This window comes from Lottia gigantea (assembly GCF_000327385.1).
Source record: "Lottia gigantea unplaced genomic scaffold LOTGIsca_158, whole genome shotgun sequence".
NCBI classification, from domain to species: Eukaryota; Metazoa; Mollusca; class Gastropoda; family Lottiidae; genus Lottia; species Lottia gigantea.
Genome location: NW_008707924.1, coordinates 204812 through 231539, shown reverse-complemented (window position 1 = coordinate 231539; position 26728 = coordinate 204812). Strand labels below are relative to the sequence as shown.

The window sequence follows — 26728 nt, the reverse complement described above, 5'->3', positions numbered from 1 at the left end:
TGACACCACAGCATTAGGCCATTGTTTTTTGTTGTTTCAAAATATCTTATGATATGTATTCATTCAAATATGACATATGTGTTGAAATATAGATCTTGAACCAGTGATGCTCTTACTCAATATTTACTCAATATATTCTGAAAGAAAAATCTTTACAATTTCTAGGGAGATAACCAAAAAATGATTGTCTACTTTCTTTTTCTCACAAAATTAGTCTGCTTCAACTTATTTGCCATCAACCAAGGAATTAATGATGATAGTGGTCTGTGGTGAGAATGATAGTGTTATGTGGCCAGAATGATAGTGTTCTGTGGTCAGAATAATAGTGTTATGTGGCCAGAATGATAGTGTTCTGTGGTCAGAATGATGGTGTCATGTGGTCAGAATGACAGTGTTCTGTGGGCAGAAGGATAGTGTTCTGTGGGCAGAATGATAGTGTTCTGTGGTCAGAATGATGGTGTTATGTGGTCAGAATGACAGTGTTCTGTGGTCAGAATGATAGTGTTCTGTGGTCAGAATGATGGTGTCATGTGGTCAGAATGACAGTGTTCTGTGGGCAGAAGGATAGTGTTCTGTGGGCAGAATGATAGTGTTCTGTGGTCAGAATGATGGTGTTATGTGGTCAGAATGATAGTGTTGAGTGGATGATTAAATGGTTGTGGTCTGTGGTCAGAATAATGAAATCAAAGTTTCTATGTTTTCATGTTATAGCCAGTATAACTTGTTTCAAGCTTTTCCAAAATGTCATCAAATAAATTGCAACAAACATATTGAAACGCTTGATGGTACTTCTATTTGAAGGAGGTCACTACTATATATACTACCTTTACTTTTAATTTTGCTATTCTTTGGACAAGATTTTTGATTGACGGAATTAATTGTTTGCTTGTACAGATTTCTCTTGTAAAAAGTGCTAAGAATTAGAGGTTATTTCATTTTACAAATGTTGTTTGTAAAACAAAGATTTCTTTAAACATTCATTCCAATATAAAACTGTAAAAGATCAGCAGCAGGTCACAGTACAGTATTATTTGAGCAGTGAAGTAAATAGTCTCTTAGGATTTGGCCTATCACTTGTAAATGTTCCTGACAAGTCCTTATAACATAAATTTACAATAATGGTAGGATATGGATATCTCAGATAGACTAGGTTGTCATAAATCACAAGATCTTTGTCAGTTTCATTATCCATGTCTGTAGTAATATTCTGTCAAAAAAGTGACTATCCTCTAATTATCCTCATCATCTCCCATAGCTCTAATTGCAAAAATGCATATTTATATGGTATCTTTGTCACATGGCATAGGTAATTAAATTTGATCTCAGTTTTCCCATGTGCTTACCATAGAAAAACTTTCATGTCAAACCTGACTTTGTCACTCATTTCTATCATAGATGGTCCAGGATGGTTATTGGACTGTTTACCTTGGACTAATATTTAATTCAATTGACCGTTGGATCCTCTTTATTTGAACTACTAAATGTGCAAGCACACAGACAGTCTTGGTCGGAGATTTTTGTCACCAACTAGAGTCACGTCAAGAGTTTCATCGACTGGCATGGGCACATGAGGATACAAAATCTCTGGTCGGTCGTATTCCACCTGGTGTGAAGCATGCAATTGAAAGGAAAATTAATCTGATAATGACGATCTGTCTTGCAGACGATAAAAACTATCAGAGACAAATATCAAACTTGTTTGATATTATAAATCCTGTAGGGGATGTGATAATCTTGTCATTGAAGCACGGACACACTTCAAATTTTACTTAAGACAAAAATCTACAAACCAAGACAGCTAGTGTGCCTCCACCTTAACAGATAATATTGAACGGAAATTAACTTTAAATAATTCAACATATTTCAACACTACCGGTGCTTTTCTGAAGACTGTATTCAAAGTAATTATTGTAATTTAAAGCTAATTTTGAACCATAGACAAAAGACTATAGGATATTGAAAACATTACATCTAGTCAGGAAATCAGACTTTTTATAATGATTCAAAAGGGATTGGAACTAAAAAATAATGTGATTATTTTCCAGTGCGATAAGAGACTACTAGACTAAACTTAAATTTCAAAAGACGGTAGTCTCATCAACTGATAAAGTCACACCAAGTTATCATTTCAATCTCATCTGTTTTTATTTAATTAATATTTAAAGGATATGACACAACTAACAATTTATAACAGAATAAATCGAAAGCAAAAAGAATTGAAGTAAAGTTAAATAACACTGACCAAAAAAAATATTGAAAACACTTACGATTAATAAAGAGTAAAAATACAGATTTCTTCATAGAATAGTTAGCATTGGTCACATGTCCCTGAACCTTATAACTTAATTTCTTATCTTCATGCTCGATTTCTAATAGTTCTCTACAAAATATACATAAATATTGTCAATAATTTATATCAAGAACTATTCATTATTTTATAAAGAAAGAGAATATCAAGATCCTGATGTTTTAAATCATTTTTGGTAATTTTAAATCATTTTTGGTAATTTTAAATCATTTTTGGTAATTTTAAATCATTTTTGGTAATTTTAAATCAGCTGAAATAAAAATAGATGTTTATGACAAACAAGTTTAAAAGCTTTTAATCATTCAAACTTTTCAAAATTCTAAAAAGTTTATAATGATTGAATATAAAAAGATTTAATACACCAGAATATTTTGTGAGTACAGTCAACATTGTATTACAGATTCACCATTTTCATGGGTCTTGAATATATCCAAATAATCTTTCACTTACTATTCCATATATATGATTTTTTTTCTATATACGAAAGAAACTAACTGAAAGATGTGTCTTCTTTTTGACTTTCAAACGTGAATGATTCTGGACACACATGGATCAGCTTAGCTAAAAATTCATGTTTCTGTACAATTGGTAAAAAAATGGTGCATCTGTCCCTTTAAACACACAGAATGCTTTAAATAGGCAGCTTACTGATGGTGGTTGTTTTTTGCAATTCTCCCCTCCCTCCACAAAAGTAAATATACAATATATGATGATTTTAAAAGATCTTAACAAGTAGAATGTTTGGTTTAATAAATAATAAGATAGCTTGCCAGGCAAAGTAACATTCGCCCACTATCAGCTGTCAGAAAAGATAAAGTCTGTAGTGGCTTCATAATGAATTTTCAAATAATCTTAAAAATATTTACAAGTCAAAGCAAAACCTGAAAAACAGTTTATTACATTATCATCAAATTAAAACATGAACAATGTCTCATCGAAGTACACACAACAGCACTGAAATGAAGCGATATGCTTTTACTAAATCAAGGGCAATAACTCTAAAACCATTCATCCGATTATCACCAATTTCAAACCTGACCAAGATCTCATCAATATGTACATGCATACTAATTTTCATCAAGATAGGATAAATAAACATTGTAGCTTTTATCGTGCATATAAGCCAAATTTAATGCATTTTTACTAAATAAACTCTGAAACCATTCATCCAATTATTACCAATTTTGAACTTGACCGAGATCTAATCAATATATACACGCATACTAAGTTTCAAAATTGTAGCCTTTATCATGCATACAAGCAAACAACGGCAATATACGTTCACATTTCAACGTCTTTAATTCAACTAAACATCAATTCAAAACAACATAGTGGACTAGGATTTGTTGTAAAAGAGGAAAAGAGAAATCTTATTGTGAGAACCACGCAATAATGTTCAAAAAATATTGTTGATTTTTTACTTTTTAAGATAAGCACTTACTGGTAATATAAGCAACTATGTCATTGTGTTTGCATTCCACTGACATTTACAACCTAAATATTTCTTATTTTCAAATTAAAACATGTCATAATAAAAACTAGCAACGATTACAAAATAACAGAGCAAAATATATTCCTTATCTTGAATTTATTTCAATTGCCTTTGGGATCAGTCTGTATTTTTTAATTTCAAACATATCAGATAAGATTTGTCCCTTGCTAGTTATATGTTGATAACTACGGTCAACAGCTTGTGCTGCTTTATTCAGGGTTGGTGCCAGATCATATAGACTAATATTGGAACAATGATACTGACAATATTATAAGAAACTATTGCAACCAACTGACTGCAGTGATCCTAAAATGTAGTAATGCCTAAATTCTCTTGAATAACACACTGAAAAAGATTTATTCTATCAATAACAAAAACTATCTAACTTCAATCAAATATATGTTGTATGTGATTAATCATAAGAATATAAATTCTTGGAAAACTTATCATACAATTCTCAAGTTGATTTTAAACTAAAACAACTGATGATATCACATTTTATTTACTGACTATATAGCTGAATATCAATAAATAATAAAGTGGTAGGGAAAAGCTAGGCAACTGCCACTTCATATCAAATTTTCACAACAGCAAACAGCAGTCAACTAAGGTATAGCCCCTACATCCAGCCAAACATTGGTATTCCAAATCTAGCCAAGATATCTTGACCCTTACATTGAGGATTTAGCTTTACATTGGGTGCCTGTTAGGCCAATTTTGGCACCTGCTTAAACCTTCTAGACTCAGACCAGAGTGGACTTGATTTGGTATTTTCACTTATATAAAGGTTTTGAAGTGGTAATAACACACATAAGAATCCAATAATTTGCTATATAAATTAACTCATAGACCTGTTAACACTATACATAAAAAGATAGTGGACCACAGCCATATAAGCCCACTGCGGCATGCGGATGGTAAATATTCAAGATTTTGGGGCAGGGGCAATAACTCTGCTTCTAACGGTCGAAAATAGCTCAAATTCGAACATGATCTTCGTTTTATGAATATGTCTACACATACCGAATTTCATTTGATTCCATCAAAAAATCTAGTTTTTAGAGCGTTTACAAGCAATGTTGACGGACGGACCGATAGTCCGATGGACCTTCGTTTCATGAATATGTATGCACATAACGAATTTCATTTGATTCCTTCAAAGACTCTAGTTTTTAGAGTGTTTACGAGCAATTGATGTTGATAGAAGCACTTACAGTATAGAGGTTAAAGGGCGATAACTCCTCAAAACTGACCTAAGAGGCCTAAATCTTGAAAAAGCCTTAAATTTAATCAGAAGTAAACTAAACTTTCTCAAAACTTTTGATTTAGGTCCAATAAAGCCCAATGCAGACAAGGAACATTTTAAGCAAACAATCGTAAAAATTTTGTTTTGATAAATTTTTTTCACCGTCTGCGGATTACAGAAACACGAACAAAAATGTTCGTGAGAATTATTTGTGAAATCAAACATGTTTGATTTTTTCAAATTGTTCGCCTCCCGAACAATTCTTTGTTCGCCGTCTGCGTTAACGATGAACATTAGCGCCGAACATTCATCGACGAAAGACCAATCAGCGATCGAAGCCAGACCACATGACACTCAAAATGGCAACGTACAGTGAATCCACCTACACAAAATGTTGGTCTGTGAATAAGGAGCGGATTTTAGTAGATATGTGGTCGCAATCTGCCTGTTTGTTTATGATTTCTTCGTCTGACTATTCAGATAGGAACAAGAAGTACGCTGCGATGCAAGAAATAGCACAAGCCCTGGAAACAACCGGTAAATTTACAAAATTGCCGAACACACCCTGCTCTTTACGACGTTGAATCCAGGTACGGACCCAAATGCTCCTATTGCCCCGTCTATGTTGGCGTCTTTTTTAAATTAATAAAATAGCTAACGCAATTTTACATTTTCTTCTGGATATCGCCATTTTGAGGTCATGTGATTTTCCGTGGCACTGGCGTATTGTTCGAGCTAAATGTTTGTCGTCTGCGGAATTATGTTTGTCGTCTGCGGATTACAGAAAACAAATATATTTGTTCGATGTTTTTGTTTGTCCTCAGAAATGTTCCTCGTCTGCGTGGGGCTCAACATCCATTTTAAGTTTCATCAAAATTGGTTGAAAACTAAGAGAGTAATAGCATATTCAAGATTTTGGGGCAAGGGCAATAACTCTGCTTCTAACGGTCGAAAATAGCTTAAATACGAACTTGATCTTTGTTTTATGAATATGTATACATATACTGAATTTCATTAGATTCCATCAAAAAATCTAGTTTTTAGAGCGTTTACAAGCAAATGTTGACGGATTACGGACCGACGGACGGAGTGTTTACGAACAATTGATGTTGATAGTTCTAAGCACTTACTGTATAGAGGTCAAAGGGCGATAACTCCTTAAAACTGACGTAAGAGGCCTAAATCTTGAAAAAGCCTTAAATTTATTCAGAAGTAAACTAAACTTTCTCAAACCTTTCCATTTAGGTCCAATAACATCCATTTTAAGTTTCATCAAAATCGGTTGAAAACTAAGAGAGCAATAGCATATTCAAGATTTTGGGGCAAGGGCAATAACTCTGCTCCTACTCTGATCTTCGTTTTATGAATATGTATACACATACCGAATTTCATTTGATTCCATCAAAAACTTTTTAGAGCGTTTACAAGCAAATGTTGTCAGACCAACGGACTGCTGGACGGACAGGGGTGCCGACAATATACGTCCACATAGAGAGATGTGGGCGTATAAAAATTATAATTTTCTGTAGTCAGAATAAGAAAAATTTCCAGTTTGAAACCAAAATATATCATCAGACTAAAAGGAAGTTTGCTGTGAGCTAACAGAAATTGATTTAATGTCAAAGCAAAATAAAGTTGCAAAATGACAATTTAATCAACCTAAGAAAGATGAAATCTGTATTAAAAAGTATTCACATTTCATATTTCTATATCTAACTCATATGTCTGACCAAAACTTGCTAGTTTATTTTATCATTTCATAAATGCAATAAAGTAATAATCTACATTGTAAGTGGTTTTAATGTATCCCGGTATAGGTGAATACAGTGAAAGATAATCAAAAATATATCAACTACACACAGGAAGCTTAATTTATTATTGAGATAATAATATGATTTACAAATATGACCTGCAGTGTTACAGGTATCTCAGAAAAGTAAATATAAATGCTTGCCCAAAACGGGTTTTAAAAGCTAATAAATATCAAGGCTTGAAAACAAACTTTATATGTTAGCTTTACGATCATATTGGAAATACTATTTCTTGTTCACCAACAGCTCAGTGCTTCAACAGATTATCACATAGAGCTGTATTCTTTCTAGTGCAATATATAACCTAAAAATACACTTAATTAACCCAGCTCAAAAGTGCCTTTTGGTTCCTTTCATATCTTTTAAAACATTCAAAGATTACATTCCTCATATCTTAATAGGCTTTAAATTTATGACAGAAATTCATATTAAACCATTTTTTTTAAATATCAAAAATTTAGAAAAATATCCAACAGGTGTAAGAAATGATCATATGATATGTATCAAAGATAGATTAAACAGAAACTGTGAACCAATGGTTAGCTATAGATAGTTATATCTAGACTATTGATTGAGAATCTCTACTAGACAAGAAAACCAGAAAGTTGAGAGACACAGCAGTCATTACAAAATCATTAAGTTAGCGATACAGAACATTTTATTACTAACTTGGATTAGGTGAGAAGGCTATCGGTAAGTAACAAACACTTTATATTCAATTAATAGATCACTGCCATAACATCTGGTATATTAATTACAATCTAACAAATTGAAAACTAAATACTGTCAAGTTACAGATAGGTAGAAAAATAAATAATAAATAAATTATTCAAGATTATATTAAATCGAAAATAGTAAATAATCAACAATATAAGATTCATAACTTGTTTATTCAAAGAAAATAATTCCAATCTTTATTCTAATAGAATTTCATGGTTTGTCTTAACTTTTTCTAATAGAATTTCATGGTTTGTCTTAACTTTATTCTAATAGAATTTCATGGTTTGTCTTAACTTTATTCAAACAGAATTTCATGGTTTGTCTTAACTTTATTCTAATATGAGAGCACAGCTCTCTATAATAGTAACACATACATATACATCAATTCATTTCATTATTGCATTACATACAGTTTTGCATTACATACAGATCCAGTTGAATTTCTTTTTATTGTTATTTTATCAATAACCTGCGCTCTCATTCAAGGTCATGCCTTCATTCATATTAGAATTTCATGGTTTGTGGCCTAATTCAAAGCAAAATTTTAAAAACAGTTCATCAAGTTATCATCAAATTCAAACATGGACAAGGTCTCATAACACAACAGCAATAACTCATCCGATTGTAAGCTGTAAAAACCATAGACTCTATCACCCTTACAAGCTGAATTTGACAAGATTTTAATGAGTCAACGTCAAAAACTCATCAAGATTTAATAAAAACTGTAGTCTCTATGGAGCCTACCAGCCAAATTAGACACATTTTTTACTAAGTCAAGGGATATAACTCTAAAACCATTCATCTGATCATTACCAGATTCGAACTTGACCCAGATCTCATCAATATATACATACATACCAAGTTTCATCAAGATCAGATAAACACTGCAGTCTATAATGTGTCTTCAAGAAGTGTGGACAGACAGACAGACAGACAGACCTTCAGACAGAGGCAACAGCACTTTATCAGAGTGGTGATCTATCTGTGTCAAATCTTACCAAAAATCTAACTTGTCCAAGATATTGTTGATTTAAACCAACACACAAAATTTCATAAAATTCTGACACAAGCAGTCACCCCCTTTGTGTTCACAATTAAGATAATTTGAGTGTATTAAATCAGACAAAAACTCAATTTTGACTATTACCACGTCAAGGGCAATAACTCAACTTGAAAAAGGTCTCATCATTATAAATGATAAAACCAAATTTAATCAAAATTGGATGAAAAAAGTCTATATTGTGTTCACAAACAAATTTGGATGCATTTTAACTAAGTCAAGGGCAATAGTTCATTGGAAGATAGCTTGCCAGGCAAGGTAATATACGCCCACTGGCAGCTTTGATTTTGAACATAAATATTTAGCAGTACAGTAACAATCACCAGTATGAAATATTAAACCATATTCAGTCATACACTTCTTTTGAACTCTTTAGGGTGATACTGAATAATATTGAGTATGAGTTATTGCCCTTGTTCTTGAAAACGTGTTCAATCTTTAGCTCGTGAAAGCTCTAGAAGACAAATATTCAATCTTCAGCCCGGTAATCATGCCTACTAGAGTTTTTATGAGCTACAAATTGAACGAGTTTTCAAGATCAAGGGCAACTCATACTAAACATTTTTTCTTCAATAGGCTTTATCCATGGGTGATAACAGACACTCAAGCCAAATTTCGTTAAAATCTGTCAAGAATTGTGCCTTCTAAAGTGTTTACAAGCTAAAAATTGAATGCGTTTTCAAGAATAAGGGCAATAACTCATACTCAATATTTTTAGATTCTTCTGATTTTCAATATGGTTCATCCTTGGGTGATAACCAACACTCAAGGCAAATTTCGTCAAAATCCGTCAAGAATTGTGCCTTCTAGAGTGTTTACCAACTAAAAATTTAACACATTTTCAAGAACAAGGGCAATAACTCATACTAAATATTTTTCAATTTTTCTGATTTTCGATAGGGTTTATCCTTGGGTGATTACAAATACTCACACCAAGTTACGTCAAAATCCATCAGGAATTGTGCCTTCAAGAGTGTTTACAAGCTAAAATTGAATGTGTTTTCAAGAGCAAGGGCAATAACTCATACTAATTATTTTTCAATTTTTATGATTTTCGATAGGGTTTATCCTTGGACGATAACGAACCCTAATACCAAGTTTCATCAAAATCCGTCATGAATTGCACCTTCTAGAGAGTGTTTCATGAACAAGGGCAATAACTCATAGTAAATATTTTTTGATTCGTCTGATTTTCAATAGGGTTTATCCTTGGGTGATTACAAACAACCATACCAAGTTTCGTTGAAATCAGTCAAGAATTGTGCCTTGTAGAGTGTTTACGAGCAATTGTAACGGACGGACCGACGTAAGGAGGTGACGGCAATATACGCCCCCCATTTCATGTGGGCGCATAAAAATCATCAAATATGAACATGAACAAATGTTAACACATCTTTTCTAAATAAAAGGCAATAAATCAAAAACTGGCGTAGCCTGTTCCCCAATCCTTTTCATAATGTATCTGTATCTGTATATATATATTTATGAATATAATATTGTTTAAAAAAAAATAATCAAAAACTGTTTATCAAAAGATCATCAAATTCGATCTTGACCAAGACATCTTGGTTGTGAACAGACCGACGGACGGACGGACAGGTGTGACGGCAATACCCGACCAGAAGTCAAATAATCGCAGTAACAGTATTTTAAAGTACAAACTATTTGATTAATTGGTGTTTATAATGAATAATCATGTATTCTTAATCATATCATTGTTCTTATTGCATATCATTAAGAGTATTAACCAATCATAAATGTCCATGTATATACAGTCTGAATAAACAAAAAAAAAGACTTTTTGACCTTTCTTAATTGGTCACACATTGGAATTCTGCTTGTAATTCTCTTCTAATTTAGCTAATTATGAATTTTTTATGGACATGTGAGACAAACTGGTCATTAGAACTTATTTCATGACCACCTCATTTATGTTATTGGGATGTATTTCACAAATGGATCACACCAAAACAATTTCATCATTCCAAGAAATCGGAAATGACATAAAAGTACAATTCTTTCAATTTACAGCTTTAAGTTTAAGAATATTAATTCAGTGAAGTCTAACTAAATATACAGTGATAAAAGTTAAAACTTAAATTGTAAATTTTCTGCATCAGGTCATAATCTAATTTCTCTTGGTTTTAGAGTACTTCTAAAAATCTTTGACAAAAAAATATTGATATAACTATTTTCACTTATCTATAATAGTGTCAATTATAATTAGGCCTCTTTAATTCCTTATGGACATGGAATGCTTTTAATCTTTAAAAATTCCACAAAAAAACATGAAACTTTTTCCTTTTTGTGATAATATAAAATCTCAAAGCCAGGAAGTTTAAAAAGTAAAAAAAAAAAACCGAAACATTCAATAAGCTTAAAATAAAAGTTAGCAAGACAAATGAATTATTTTATTGATATGAAAAATATTTCACAAAACCAAGTAAATACTATCATTAAGTATTGATCATACAAAACACAATTAACCATTTTCTTTGTTGTTTTGATTTTGACTTGTTTCAATTTCTGTAAGATTTCTTAGAAAAAGAGCAGATTTTCAGGAAATTAAAAAAAAAAAGATATAGAAAATGAGTGACAAAAATCTAGACAAATTTCAGGTTATCTACAATAGTGAATCAATGCCAAATAATGCCACTTAACAAGGCAGTACCGGTATGCCAATTTTTTATCATAAAAATTTAATATTTCTAAAATCTGCTATTTACCACTAAGTATCTACTTTATGAAACTGAGTATGATTTAATAATTAAAAACCTTTCATAATACAGTTTAGGGGCAAGAAACTCTCACTTTCAAATTTCTTATTTTTGTACATCAAAATTTAGATTGAAAAGATTTATTAGTAATTTATTGATCAAATTTCTATTTTGGTTTATCAAGATAAATTATAAATCATGTTTTATGGTTTTTTGGAATTTGGGTAGCAATTGAATATGTTCTAGTTGTAGACTTCAGATCCATTTTGCCAATGCCATTGGCTTCTTAAGTTTATGTTGACTGCCAAAAGTTGCCATATAGTCTTACATTTGGCAGAAAATGTACAATTGAATTTGATTCACAGATGAATGTTGATTCTGGCTATATTATCGGAAATAACATATTTTAACAGAAATCAATTTGACTTGATGTAATACCCCTTGAATTAACACAGTCTAAAGCAGAACAGGAAGACTTAAAACTCTTATTTTATTTTGAATTTGTGAAAGTTTCATGGTTTATATATATATATAATTTTATGGATGAGATTTCAGAGTAAATATCATCTCAAAAAGATGTTTCTACAGCTGTCTATTGTTACCTATTATCTTATTATAATAGAATCATCAACTTCAGTCCTTTTGACCTAGTTCATATTAAATTGGGTAATTATATCTAAGTAAAGTACATCAAGTAGATCAGTAATCTGTCATTTTATGTCATTACTGTTTGTGGCGACCAGAACTCCTGAAGCTGAAGTGGAAGGAAGGGAAGTGGTGGAGTAGGCTACAGTAATTTAGCTAACTGAATTTACATCAGGAATCTGACTCAACTTGAGAGAATGTTAATTTTACCATAGGTGTATATATATGCATGTTGCATTTTACAGTTTTACCTATGGAAGGTTTTTTTCCAACTCAGATTGTTATGTTCTAAGGGCCACTTAAGGAAATATTTACATGACAATGGCCCGTATGCACCAAATTAAATTAAGCCTAATTCAATTCTATTCTGCCCGAATAACATTAACTTTTAATTTAATTCTATATTTTGTATGCACCACATATAAATACCGTAAATGTATTTAAAAATTGGCTAATTTAATGCTAAATGTTGGACGAAACCAGTTTTAACTTTTAATTCTATTTGTAAATCAGTAGGAATTCCTTTTGTGGCTCTTCGATGCTTCAAAATGGACAATTATTTCGACAATTTAGATGAACTTAGATGAATTTAGATGAATTTAAAGCAAGGTTTAGATTGAATAAGCAATCAGTGTTGAATATCACTAATAGTTTGAAAAAATGAAACATGACATGGATTCCATATCAAATTTATTATGACATTCATTTGCTCCTTCGAAGAATTAAAAATATCGTCTGATCTTACTCTTGTCATAAAAGCTGTGAGACACCAGATGATAGTCTATAGAGTTTCGGACTACAAGACATCCACACTACATACAGCAGTGATTAAAATGTTATATAAGAAATATGTCTTAGTGACCAATCTTTAGACTCTTTTGTCATATATAGATTGTGTATAGTGTGTGGTTCAAACGGAAAATAGAATTTCAATTACAGCACAAATAAATATAATTAGTTAATTGTTAATTGGTGCATACAAAAAATAGAGTTAACTATAAATTTATTTAAGGTTTAAATAATTCTATTCTTCTTAATTTGATTTTATATGGTGCATACAGGCCAATATTTATTTTTTAGGTTAATGATTTGTTAATGATATAATCAGGATCAACATCTTGCTTTTTTTCAGAAGTTTGCCTACATATTTAGCTAAATGTCTGACAAACATAAAATTTGACATTGATATTTTCTCTATTCCTCTTGTAGAAACAGCATTTGTATGGTTGAAAGCTGAAATGTTGCATATTTACAGCTTAATATTTTTTCTAGCACATCATCTACTTTTTATGATATGATGATTTTTAATTTACCTTTTAAATCAATATACCATGACCCAGATTGCAAAATTCTATTATTTTTCAATTAGTTTTAAAAATAACATTAAGGACAAAATCAAATTTGTTTATTGTATATATTCAGTTTTCATCATAAACATGTTCAACATCTGTGACTGATTTCGAGATTCAACAGAATTTTATCTCTTGTGGTAAATGAGAAACTTTTAAACAAAGTTTTAGAAAAACTTTTCATTGAAATTTTTTTAGAAAGCTGATGTAAGCATTTGTATTTCAAGCCTGTCTGAAAATTGTTATTTGATATGAAAGTAATGAATATTGCCAGATTAAAGCCCAGTGTGTGACAAGTTTGATGTATATCCTGTTTGTCTGCTGGAACAATTGTCTGGAATCATTCTCATGGTCTATGAGCAATTTTTGAATGTGTCTGACTAACAATATCTACTAATTGTATCTAATGTAGTAATGTAGTATAACTAATCAAACAGAAGATTGACTTATGATGCCTATAATATAAAATAATAATAAACAGATATTTAGATTTTCATAAATGTACGTTAATGTAAAATATATTTAGTTAGTGGATTGTGACAGTGTTTATTTGCACATTGGTTGTTGATGTAATTGACTTTTTATATGCCCACATTAAAATGCCTGTCTGTGTGTCTGTTCATCCATCTGTCTGTCTACAATTGGCTTGTGAACACAATAGAGGCTACAGTTTTCAACTGATTTTAATGAAATTTGGTGTGGTCATTTATATTGATGAGATCTGAGTGAAATTCCAATTTGAAGATTTTTCGAAGTTATTGCCCTTGACTTATGAAATAGTTTTGTGAATACGATAGAGACTTCAGTTTTTAATTTGATTCAATGAAATTTGTTGTGTTTATTTTTATTGATGAGATCTTGAACAAGTTCCAATTTGACATTCTTTCAATGAACGCAATTGGAGTTATAGAGATGAGAGTTTATGTCAGAAGATTATGAAATTTTGCAAAATGGATCTGAAGTCTACAACTAGAACATATTCAATTGCTACCCAAATTCCAAAAAACCATAAAACATGATTTATAATTTATCTTGATAAACCAAAATAGAAATTTGATCAATAAATTACTAATAAATCTTTTCAATCTAAATTTTGATGTACAAAAATAAGAAATTTGAAAGTGAGAGTTTCTTGCCCCTAAACTCGATTGAAGGAACCACAAATTAGAATTAACAATCATAATTGGAATTGATAGAGAAATGATGAGTACTATTACCAATAACAGTAGATATGAGACCACAATAATAACATTTACTAACCATCATTACCCACAATGTATGAAGTAACTCCACAATATTTTTTCACTTAAAAAGATTCATTATTAAAGGATTACAAAACAGTAAGCTTCTTGTTTTATAATTTCTTATATAAGAAGAAATTTTAACAAAGTTGTGAATTAACACCCAATTTGTCAGCTACCAGAATGCTATTTTCTCAGAAATTTAAATGGGTCAAGCACAAATTTAAAAAAAAATTTAAAAAGAGGTTTTGAATTAAACTAGCTTTCCTTATACTAATTTGTCTAAGTGGGACATATAATGATATTGACAGTAAGAGGTGATAAGGATTTAATTGCTGGCTGAAAGGTTAGATCTGAACTGACTGGTGAGTATATCAGAATATACATGATAAATAACCATGGTTCTTTCACTTCCATCCTTAACAAAACAAAACATATTAAAATGTTTCCAAAAAAAAAACTATGCAGTGATGAAAAAAATACACATCACAAGAGAATAACAAAAAACAAAATATTGACATTCAAGATAAGCTTAAAATTATATTTCTTTATAAGAATAGCTTTCATGCTTAGTTTTTGTTGCATTGCAGAAAGACTTAAAAACTGATATTAATAGTTGAGATTGAGAAAATTTTTAGACAATTATTTAACATTATATCATATTATTGAGTTATGTTGGCAGCTATAGCTTCTTTTTGAATAAATTGACTTTCATGTCTTAAAGTTACATTGTATATTGTACCATAATTGTGATCACAAAAGTAAGGGAATTCAGACAAATATTGAGTTTTGGTTATTGAAGTGTTGACTAAAGGTAACCTTTCATAAAATTAACTAATCATAATAGAAATGTGACAAGTAAAATGAGGTAAACTGATTATTACTCTAAAAATAGTGAGAGAAATACTGTATTTTGTTCTTGAAACCTAGTTATTTCTTATCTTTCATCTGTTTTTAAAATACAGTAGAATTGAAATGATTTATTAATACAGAACTTGTGTCAGATCAAACACTTTTCCAATAATAATAATTAGGATTGATAATATATCAAAGATATAATCTGAGACAATTGAAACTATCTTCTAAAAATAATAGTGATTTGTACTGAAATGTAATATACCACAAACCATTATTTTAATGATTTATTACAGTTTTAATTAACTTTCTTTCTAAACATTAAACTCTTGTCTTTCATTTTATAGTTATTTTGTATCTTTAACTGTCAATTATAGAATAAAAAGTGAAATTCCGTGATCAACAATAAATACATTATCAATTGTCAAATAGAAATGATTATAGTTCCTTCTCTAGATAAGATATAGTGATTGTAAATAGGTGACCAGAAGAAATGGTCAATTGGTTACTGCTTTTTAAAAGGTCTGTTTTGAGACTTTCAGAGAATGAACATGAGATTGCTTCAGTTCAAAGAAAACTTTCGGTTGGATTTAATTGTTCTCAAGACAAGGACATTTCTGAGGCCATTATTTTTAAGATTTGTCCACAATCAACAACCATTCTTGTTACTTGTCTTTCTTGGGCAATATCTGATAAATGAAACATCAATAAGAAGATCTGTGGTGTATACTGCTATTACATCTATGATCATACATTAGATGTTGATTGTCTGCTGAGAGATTTAGATAGAGAGAGGACATTAAGTGCACATGATACAATATGGTGCCATTTTAAGTTTCATTAAGTTTCTTTTAGAACTAATTTTCACATGAGAAATTTTGGCATTAATCAAATAAGTTCAGGAAGTCAGTCCATTAAAATTCTTCATCTGCATCTAATTAGAAAAGGTAATTTTAATTTCATATTATTGTGTAATTCTGTCAATAATTTGTGCAACCGTGGAAATAATTAACTATTTAACCAAGGTGAAGGTTAATAGTCTATAATTTTACTATTTGGCATTTATACAGTTTGTGGATTAAAGAGACATGTTTCTTTGTGAATGTAGCAAGTATTGTTTAATAAAGTACCCTTTTCAACTGTCGGTAAAGAATACAGTTGCCATCTGATCAGTTGTAAAAACCTTTGGTACCAACCAGTCTGACTTTTAAATAACAGTCTAAAGCCAAAATGGTATTTCTATTTCTATATAGCAGCACTGTTCTTAAACAATGTCATCACTGAAAATACATACACTTTTTTGAATTGTCTTTATTCAATGGTTTAACAGAGAAAAACAAATTCCAATTGATAAGTAAACATTGTTTTAGTTCTGTTCTCTTTAAACATATAATTTGAATTGCCCTATGATTATATTTTCTGTGGCATTCCCAATTCATCAAATCAAACTAAAGTAAAAATAATAACATTGATATTTACCCAGCAATTTTAAAAAATATAGGCCACATCATAATTAATGTAAAATATGAAAATTAGCCTTTAGATAAAAGTAGGAAATAAAAGGGTTATTCATGACAAATTGAACAGTTTATACAAGTTTTTTGTTGTGGAACCACATATCTGTTGACAATCAACTTCAATTCATAAAGTACAATATTTTGAAAAGGGATCATTTGATTAAAATAAACTAATTTAAGGTAAATATGTACATGTACTATCAATCTTCATATGAAATTTAGAGTAAGCCAAACAAGATATTTAGTGAGACAATTGCATAGTAAACTACTGTTGTATTTTTATGTACATAACATCTCAGCTGATGAATTGTCCATTGCGTTATCTGATTCAATAATCAATACACATTATAATTCATATGGACCCTCCAAAAGGATGCCTAGCTGACAAATTGAAGATCAAGACATACAAATCTATATCATAGCTTTGAGTAGAGTTTTCCTGAAATAATCCTTAACCAATGAAGCAGTATATGACTAAAAACATGGGATAAGTTATATAAATCAATAAAGATTAGGACTTGATTAAGACAGTTAATGTCATTAGTAACACAACTTTAGAGTCACTGCCATATGAAATTGAGAAAAACTTTACATGTAATACAGATGAAACAAAAATTGGAAACCAATTGAAAGCAACCCATTAGAGAATTTCTGAAATTACAGACAACTAAAAACTATCAATTGAAAAGACATCATAGATCAACTGTAAATATTTTAATTATCATTAGTTATAGCATCAAATAAAACAATTAATACACTGGTACATAATGAGGCATCAAGTTTTAATACATATTGCTTTTGTTCAATTGCTTTGGTATTAACCATTTTCTGCATTCATAGATTATGACAATATCCCATTAGACAACACATGATAAAGGTAATATTTTATACAATAATTTATAGTTATCAGATAATTCAAAGACGTACTAAAACACCGTCAAAAGAATTGAATTGACAAAAAAACTTGTGATTGCCATGATTGAAAAAAGAAGTTCAAGTGAATGTAAAACCTTCTTCAAAAAACTTGACAGATCTGTCATGTAGAACTTTATAATCAAAGAAATTCCAATTTTCTTCAATTGGTCACAGAAAATTGATTCATTTGTAGGAAGTAAATGGAAAGATGTGATTTATCTCAGTTGGAATAAACCATAATTATTGGAAACTAGGAACAATAAAAAGATATTGGCATTTGAATATTATAAGTGGTCCTCAATGTATGTATGTCAATATAAATATTGAAATCAGTTTTAGTCTGTGGTATGAATGTTACCTACTTGTCTATCAACTGTCATATCAACTCATATAATACAGTAATCATTATCTGAAACAAATCACTTCAAATCAGCTTCATCTTTTTATAACTATAAATGTGACCTTTTGTTATATTTATTGACCATCACAACATGTATATCTCTTTATATCAATTGCAAAGTCACAGATGCTTGCTTGCTAGCCTGGAGGTCCTATGTTTGATCTTTGCAATATCAAGATATCTTTTGTTTTTACAGTGCTACAAGTTGAAAGATCTAGCTTGCATGGGACAATAAAATCTAGGGTCAAAATAGTAAACTAATGCCCCTGACCCACTAAAATTTTCCTTATTGAACACAACAACCCTCCTGTTGAACAAATTGGAGGAGAAACTTGAAAAATTATTTTATTTTGTCCACATACAGATCTAGTTGACTGTTCTCTAGAGAAATATTCAAATCATATATAATCTGTATCTGCTGTTCTTGAAGTGTTTATACATGTTAATTAATAACTAGCCTGAATAAAACTTACACTTCCCTGGACACTATGGAATGAGAGAAATCCACTCGAATCAGCTGAATTTTTTTACAACTATTATGATAATGTGTATTCCTTTCAGAGAGGTAACTTTGCTAATGTTCATTTGGTAAATGTTGATTGTAAGTGAATGCAACTGTCCGCTCTAATGAGAAATGATGCTATTCCCAGCACCAAATTTAAGAAACTAATTTGTGATTTATTTGTAATCAAACCCTTAAAAGTCTTGCAAAATTTCATTCACTTGTGTATATTTTGTTTAAGAATCTAAAATCCCCTGATGGTAAATTGTGAAAACAGACTTGTCTAAGATCACATCAATATGATCAGCCTACACCCGACAAATCGCTTTATAAACAACAATTGTTACATTATAAAGCATTCTATCCAGCACAAAATGAAATTTAAAATCAAACTTGTTATTGGCCACTAGTGTGAAAATATCAAATTCTTATCACTTGATTGTGTGTGTTCTTCTCTTTTACATTGTTTCAAATAATTGAAGGAATTTAAAGAAATTGGCATTTTGTACACAAATTAGAATTTATATTGTGCACAAGTTTTTTTTAAATGGTTTGTAAAATGAAACAATTGAAAGTTAATGTAATAGGAATATAATTCACGGCTATATTGTGGGATACTAATTGATGAAGTAGATAAAAGTAGATACAAAAACATTTACACAACTTTATTTTAATTTAATTATTATCCGTTTTAACAGTAAACCTATTCCATACTTTAACAAGATAACAATCAGATTGATTTACCACCCACTAGTTTCATTTTTGTACAGACACACATAGCATATTGATTGAAGATAATTCATGCCTGGATACTCCCAATAAATACAGCTTCCACTGATAACTATCATATATATATTAAGAACAGAGGCTATAGTAAGAGTCACAGGCCTTGAGATAATTTTGAATTTTGAGACTATAATGCTTACTAAAAGTAATGCAGCAGATTTACACACAGATTTTCACCCCTGGTATTACACAATTTCTTGGACCAGTACTCAGTAGTGTCTAAATAATATATTTTATATTATCACATAAAAAAATCTGCTACCAGTAAAATGTTTTTAAATTTTTGAAACTTTATTGTTGAACACGGAGTAACAGAGGGCTTATGTTGGTATTACTTATCAAATGACTATAGATTCCACCAGTTAGCTTTGGTTGGAGTTCGATTTGTAAATTTATGGACCAAGGATTACTGAATCAGATCTCAAGCTTGAATTTTACTAGAATAGAAAAAAAACAATTCAACTCATGTTTGGAATTTAAATTAAAGTAGAATCCATCTAAATCTGTTATTTTTCTTAATTTCAGGAACCATAAGGCTACAAAAAGGTCAACTGCCATCAGCAATCTATTTCAATTACAGTTACCAGTATAAACTTTCTTATTTGCTAATAAAGCTATTTTTCAATCTATTTTCAGGAATCAATGAAGCCAATACCTTGTTATTGAAGCAGAATTGACTAACTTGACAGAATAGAAGAGGAATATTCAATTTGTGACAATAATGGTTGAACACTTGTATATTACTTTACATCATCTTCTTTCATTCCAACGATAACTCTCTATAACACAATTTTCTTATAATAATGGAGAACTGATTAAAAAGTCATGTCAAGTTTAAAGAAGATTGACAAAAGTGTCATTTAATTGTTTCTATTTCCCATTTTTTCTATTCACGAGTATTATGTTTGCTGGTTGTGTTTTTGTTGCAAAATTAAAAGAATCTACATAGATAAAAATCTAGTAAGAATTTTTGACAATGGAGGCTAATGAATATTTGAACATGACAAAAGATAACATTATAGTGAATGGGATACATAATAATAGTCAAGTTAATGAGTTTATGTTTATATCGGAACTGACTCTACAGGAAAGAGCTTATATTATCTTATCTCAACCAACCTCCATCATATCATTGGTCTTGTGTTTTCTAACAATCATCGCTAATTGTTTGTCTATATGTGCAACAGTGTTTGGACCACCAAACATGATCAATACCCATATGAAGCTTGTGATAAGTTTAGGTTTGTCAGATATACTGGTCAGTTTTAGCGTTCTCATCCACATTCTTAATAAAGTTTTCACCAACGTTCCCAGTTTTACAGACGGTCCAAGTGAACGTCTGACATTTTCTTGTATGACCCTATTTACATTCGCCTTACACACAGCAGCTACCATGATTTCGTTATTAAACTTATTGGCAGTAGCTATAGACCATTATGTAGCTATTACCAACCCTCTACACTATGGAGATTACCTTAATGAAGTTCGTGGAAACATGCTTATAGTGATTATATGGATCATTGCCCTTGCTGGAGGGTTTTCTGTGTTTTTGGGTGACATTGAAGACTATAATAAATATTCAGATAAAGTGAACTACTGTGAATATGTTCAACAGAATGATTTTCATGGAGAGTATTTAGTATTTTTCATTGCATTTGTGTGTTTTTTCGTCATAATATACACTTATCTGAGAATATATGTTGAAGTGAGGCGTGTTTATAGTCAAGGTGCACGATCTGATCTGGACTACTCACGTAACAGAAAGGCTTTATTAACCAGTCTCTTAATCATTGGAACATTTGTACTATGTTGGCTACCAACTTGCATCTTTCAAGTTGCCTTGGTTATACAAGTCCGCATTAATTCTGCTGTTGTGAAAAAAATGTATTCGTCTCTATTGAAAGCCAATCGATATTTAAACTTACTCTTATTAGTCAATGCGTTATGTGATCCAATTGTTTATGCAGTACGTCTTAAAAACGTCCAATTAGGCTACAGAAGAATATTTCAACGAGTTTGTCATTTTTATAAACATAAACCATCTCACAGCTTTATTAGCAAACATGAACGCTGCAATACCAGAATTTCACGTCTACAAACTGTGGACAATTTTAATCCAGTTGCCAATGGTGACATACTTACAACAGAAGATGAAGGCAGATATGAACTCATTCCAAGTTTTAATTCAATAAAAGATGAAAACTGCATCAATAACAACATGAATGTTACAAATGTGTAACTTTTTATTTTAATTTTCTTTTTTCGTTATTGTTCATCATTTTATTGAAAACAACAATTGATGTTAGCCACAGAACAAAATCATTGTCATTTTTAACATTTTGTTTCATAATAAAATTAAAGTAGATTTACTGTTACAATTAATTTTTATGCATTATTCTATGACATAAACAAAATATACAATAGTACCAAACATGTTGTTACTATAAGGTTAAAGGTCATTACTACTAAAATAAGATGAAAACATAGGCTTGCGGCAATTCTCGCAAGCGAATACGCCCACCAAGAGCTTGATAAATGTGAACTGTAAAACAAACTCTATATCGTAGCCTGTAGGGTGAGCACGAGCTAAACAAGTGGTTGCCTAGCAAGATACGCCCACTTTCCTGATAAATTTTCAGTATATCAAGGGCAGTCATCTACCTGTGTCAAATCATACCAAGAATCTAATTTGTGCAAGATATAGTTGATTTAAACAAACACACGCTATTTAATAAATTTCTAAATTTTTTTAAAGATCAAAAGAATCAATAGAGAATTGTATGTAGTCTGTAGAGTGAGCACGAGCCAAAAAAGTGAAAAAACACGATATCAGAGTATTATGCGATATCTCTCAAGAAAATCATCGGATCCTCACCAAATTCAATAGTGCACATCTTCATAATGATATTAACACACATACAACAGATCAAAAGAATCAATATAGAACTGTAGTCTGTAGAGTGAGCACGAGCCAAAAAGTGAAGAAAAAAAAACGAATGCGATATCAGAGTTTTATGCGATATCTCTCAAGAAAATCATCGGATCATCACCAAATTCAATAGTGCACATCTTCATAATGATATTGACACACATACAAAAGATCAAAAGAATCAATAGAGAATTGTAGCCTGTAGAGTGTGCACGAGGTAAATGTGAACGGACCGACGAAAACAGGGGCAACCACAATATACGCCCATACTTACATGTGGGCGTATAAAAATGTCAGGGGTTACTACATGAAAACTTTGCATTGCAAAGACTTATGAAGTTACTAAAAAGGTATAACCAAGGCCATATATATAATATCTGATATAACAGTAGGTAAAGTTTGTATAATCATTATTGAAACAGCAGACAAATCATAAAAACTTTCTGCCGCATCAGAGTTTTATCAATATTTTTGTTTTGATTATAGATTAGAATTCAATGAGATTCTCTATAAATAGAAAACAATTAAGTCTGCACTGCACCATAAAAACCAATGATTTTATTTTGTTAATGGCTATTGAAGCGATTAGCATCTTCTAGAATGAAACAAGCTTTATTTAGCACCTGGGATTATGTAGGCGAAGGTTAAGTAAGCAGAGTGCAATGATGATAATTTTTCCAAAAGAGGTCTTAACTTTCTCATTCAAATTAACATAAGGGACATTATATCAATAATAAGCCTTCTAAATAGCACACACTATCTCTCTCCCTTGTTTTACCTGCCACAAACATATTTTCATTTAAAGTTTTACTAGTATTAATCTGTCAATCATGCTATGATCCAACAAAAGCTCCCATTTTGTTCAAATACAACCAACTTATGTCCTAAATGATGTCATCTCTAAGTAAAATGTCACACTTGCAGCAAAATTTCTATGAAAAGATTTTTTGAGGAATAGAGGCCAGGTTTGTGAGCAGCTTAATAAAAACTAGTCACTACCTATGTCCACCTAAGGCCAGACACCCTGAAAAACATTATTTATAAATTTTTATCGATTTTTTGTTTAGGTCAGATTTGACCTCCTCGATGAGTGTACTAACTAATGTAGAAGCAGATAACCACAATAAAACATTCGAAAAATAAAATAAATGCTGAAATAAACAATATACCTAGCGCTTTTGTTTTTAATGTTTCATAAAAAGTCATAAAAATATGCATTTTGCACCACGGTTCTCTTAAGAAATACTTCAAAACCCACTTAAAGACAAAAAGTCTTCAATCATCTGCTCTTACTGACGTCTGGTTGAAAATTGGAATGGTGCAAATTGATGCTATTAGTGTCCCCGGAATGCATACAATTTTTTTTAGAAAAACTCTTTACTTTCCCTTTATAAACATTTCAACAACTAAAGTCAAGTGACCACATGACAATTTGAATATATAGTAAATGAAATGAATACAGTATTACGGCCTACTGGTAAAAATAGTTAGCACTAAATACATTGATACAAAGTGAAAGTAGAATTTCACTTGGATCTTTTCAATTGGAAATGCAAATTCCATGCTTTACCCATTATGAAAACATGCAAATGACAGTAACAGGGTCAGATATAACATGACATCATATCATGATTAAAGGGAAGTAACAAGTATATTAAAGGAGATTGAGTAGAGAAATTCAACACAAATTTGCAACAAATGATTATTGTATAAAACATCTATTACATCAGCTTATCAGAATATAACATTACTATTTGCAAATTTAACAAATTCTAAAGTAAAGAATTTAAAATATCGAACTGAAAATAAGTGCTTTAATTAGTGTAAGTGATTAAGAAGTTTTACATACAAAAAAGTTTTCAACAATTGATCTGTGAAGTGGAATGCATAGAAAATAAATTTGAAACTCACCTGGCAATAGAAGCACCAAATATTGTTCTTATATTGTCAACACATGTAGAATTACTGGGTGTTCTAACATCAGCCATATTGTCTCCATGCTATGAAATACAAAACCTAATTTCAAATTAAACTTAAATACTTCAGTTTCTTAATTAACAACTTTTATATCACATGTCCTTTATTTTGTAACATTTTGTGTAAAAAAAAAAAAAAATTATACCAAGTAACAAATTAAATCAACAAACCTTTTTCAATGTAAATCCACATTTAGAATTATGAACAGCATATCTAAAGCAAAACAAACAAGAATAATTATCAAGTTTTTAAAGAAATGTTAAAGATCTATGACTGATGCCGTTGTACAACTAGATTTTCAGTTTTTAAAGAAAGTATGTTTTTTTATAAGGCAATATATTATCTACATCATCTACTCTTTTCATAATCAGACTGTACAGAGCAGTTGAGTTTAAGTCTGTTTCTCCTCTGAGGTTGACTACTTGTAGCACAGTAGACTTCTTTTTACCAAGACAAAAGATTAGGCCCATTTTCCTTATGCCAGATATCGCGATATGTCAAGGCTTGCATCACTATGAAAGGGCAATTAAGATGGTGAAAATGGTAAAACATTCTTCACCAACAACAAACAAAATTTCACCCTCACCTACTAACAACTTCTGCTACTTTAGCATGTTCTTCTGCTGGACTACGAAGAGCTTTTCTTCTGGTAGCAATATTATAGAATAAATCTTCTACCTGCAACAACCAAACCTATATTATGATTTCAAGTCAACTCTATCAGATAAATTAGTCGTATAATACTACATGTAATATCATATAGCTGCTCATATGCAAAATACCACTGACTTTCATTCAATACACTTCTATCTTTAGTAGAAAATTATTAAAGTACTTCAAGAAAAGAAAAAGTAAACCCTAAAATTCACCTTCAAATAAAAGTGAGATTTATGTTTTTTGTGCCTTTTTGAATCTCTTAAATGTCACTTATTCCTGTATTTATAACAGAACACAATAATAATGTTAAAAATAATTCCTGTAATTGATTCTGTCTTGTAAATTAATATTTAAGCTGAAAAAAAACTTACTGTGATTTGAGTACCAACATTACCAGCACATGGTTTTACTGTATCTTTTAATTCACTATCTACATAGCAACCTCTAAAAAAACAATTCAAATACAGAATTTTATTACAACATGTTACTTTTATCAAATAGTTAATAATTTAAAGGAGCCAAAGTGTTATTAGAACACTTGTTTTCTTACAATAACATCCTATAAAGAGATTATCAGTGAAAAACATTTCCAAAAAAAAATCTTGAAATAGAAATTCTAAGGGAAATGGCTTCAATGCTGTAAAATTTTTGCCTGATAAAATGATAAAAATATATATATTTTCTTTGTATACCTGTAAGCACATTTAGAATCTGCTGTTCTTGTTGTTATGGTAACATGAGCTACATGACTAATACTAGCTAAAGCTTCACCACGGAAACCATATGTAGCAATACTCTGTAAATCTTCAAATTTCTGTAATTTACTGGTAGTAAATCTTTCACAAACTATTTTCATATCATCTTTCTGTAATAAAATCATATCTATAACAATAAAGTGTATTTTTTAACATTGCTGAATTTGTGACCCTCATAATCATCACAAAAATGTTAAAACAAGAAAAATTAATTCTACTACTACTACATATTGATATGAGGCAAATTAATGTCATTAAACTTATGACAGACATGAACTATTGAGCTACAGCCTCACTCATACTACACTTTTATTGATTAATAAAAGATAACATACCCTAATACCACTACCATTATCTTGTATCTGTAATAATTTCAAACCACCCTGTTTTACTGTCACCTGTATATTAGTGGAACCAGCATCCAGGCTGAAATCACAAAATATTTATATTCAATATTTGTCATAAACAAACATGATGGAATTAATTTCATACTCCAACCAATTCTTTACCATTTTAGTATGACATTTGTCTTCTCTATAAAAAAAATTTCATCATTCACTCGGAATAACAAAAACAATGCTAAATTCAGTGCCATTGCGGCTTATATTTTTATAGGTAGTCCAGATTATTGGAGTGAGTTTAGTGCTCAGAAGAAGAAGATATTTCTATGAGACAGATATATTTGTTTCCCAGATTTGACTCTTGTGTCTGAGATATCTATTACCTATTTTCTATCATTTCTTTCAAAGCATTTGCTGGTCTTTGAATAACTTCCCCTGCAGCTATTCTGTTAACAACAACTTCATCTAACTTTTTAATGGTACAAGCTTGAGGTTTAACAGCCAT

At 30.5% G+C, this 26728-nt stretch overlaps 2 protein-coding genes across 2 annotated transcripts; both read right to left on the bottom strand.

The window, feature by feature from the left end:
• Positions 1-2268: 2268 nt before the first annotated feature.
• On the bottom strand, positions 2269-24457 carry LOTGIDRAFT_58310 (hypothetical protein; the record flags this gene model as incomplete). Its single annotated transcript, XM_009050888.1, has 2 exons — positions 2269-2380; positions 24405-24457. Coding segments are annotated over 2 exons (165 nt in total), but the record flags the coding sequence as incomplete, so codon positions are not given.
• Positions 24401-26728, bottom strand: LOTGIDRAFT_141265 (hypothetical protein; the record flags this gene model as incomplete). Its single annotated transcript, XM_009050887.1, has 7 exons — positions 24401-24493; positions 24641-24683; positions 25057-25148; positions 25499-25571; positions 25820-25992; positions 26218-26308; positions 26607-26728. The coding sequence occupies 7 exons, from the start codon at positions 26726-26728 to the stop codon at positions 24401-24403; spliced, it is 687 nt and encodes a 228-aa protein (XP_009049135.1).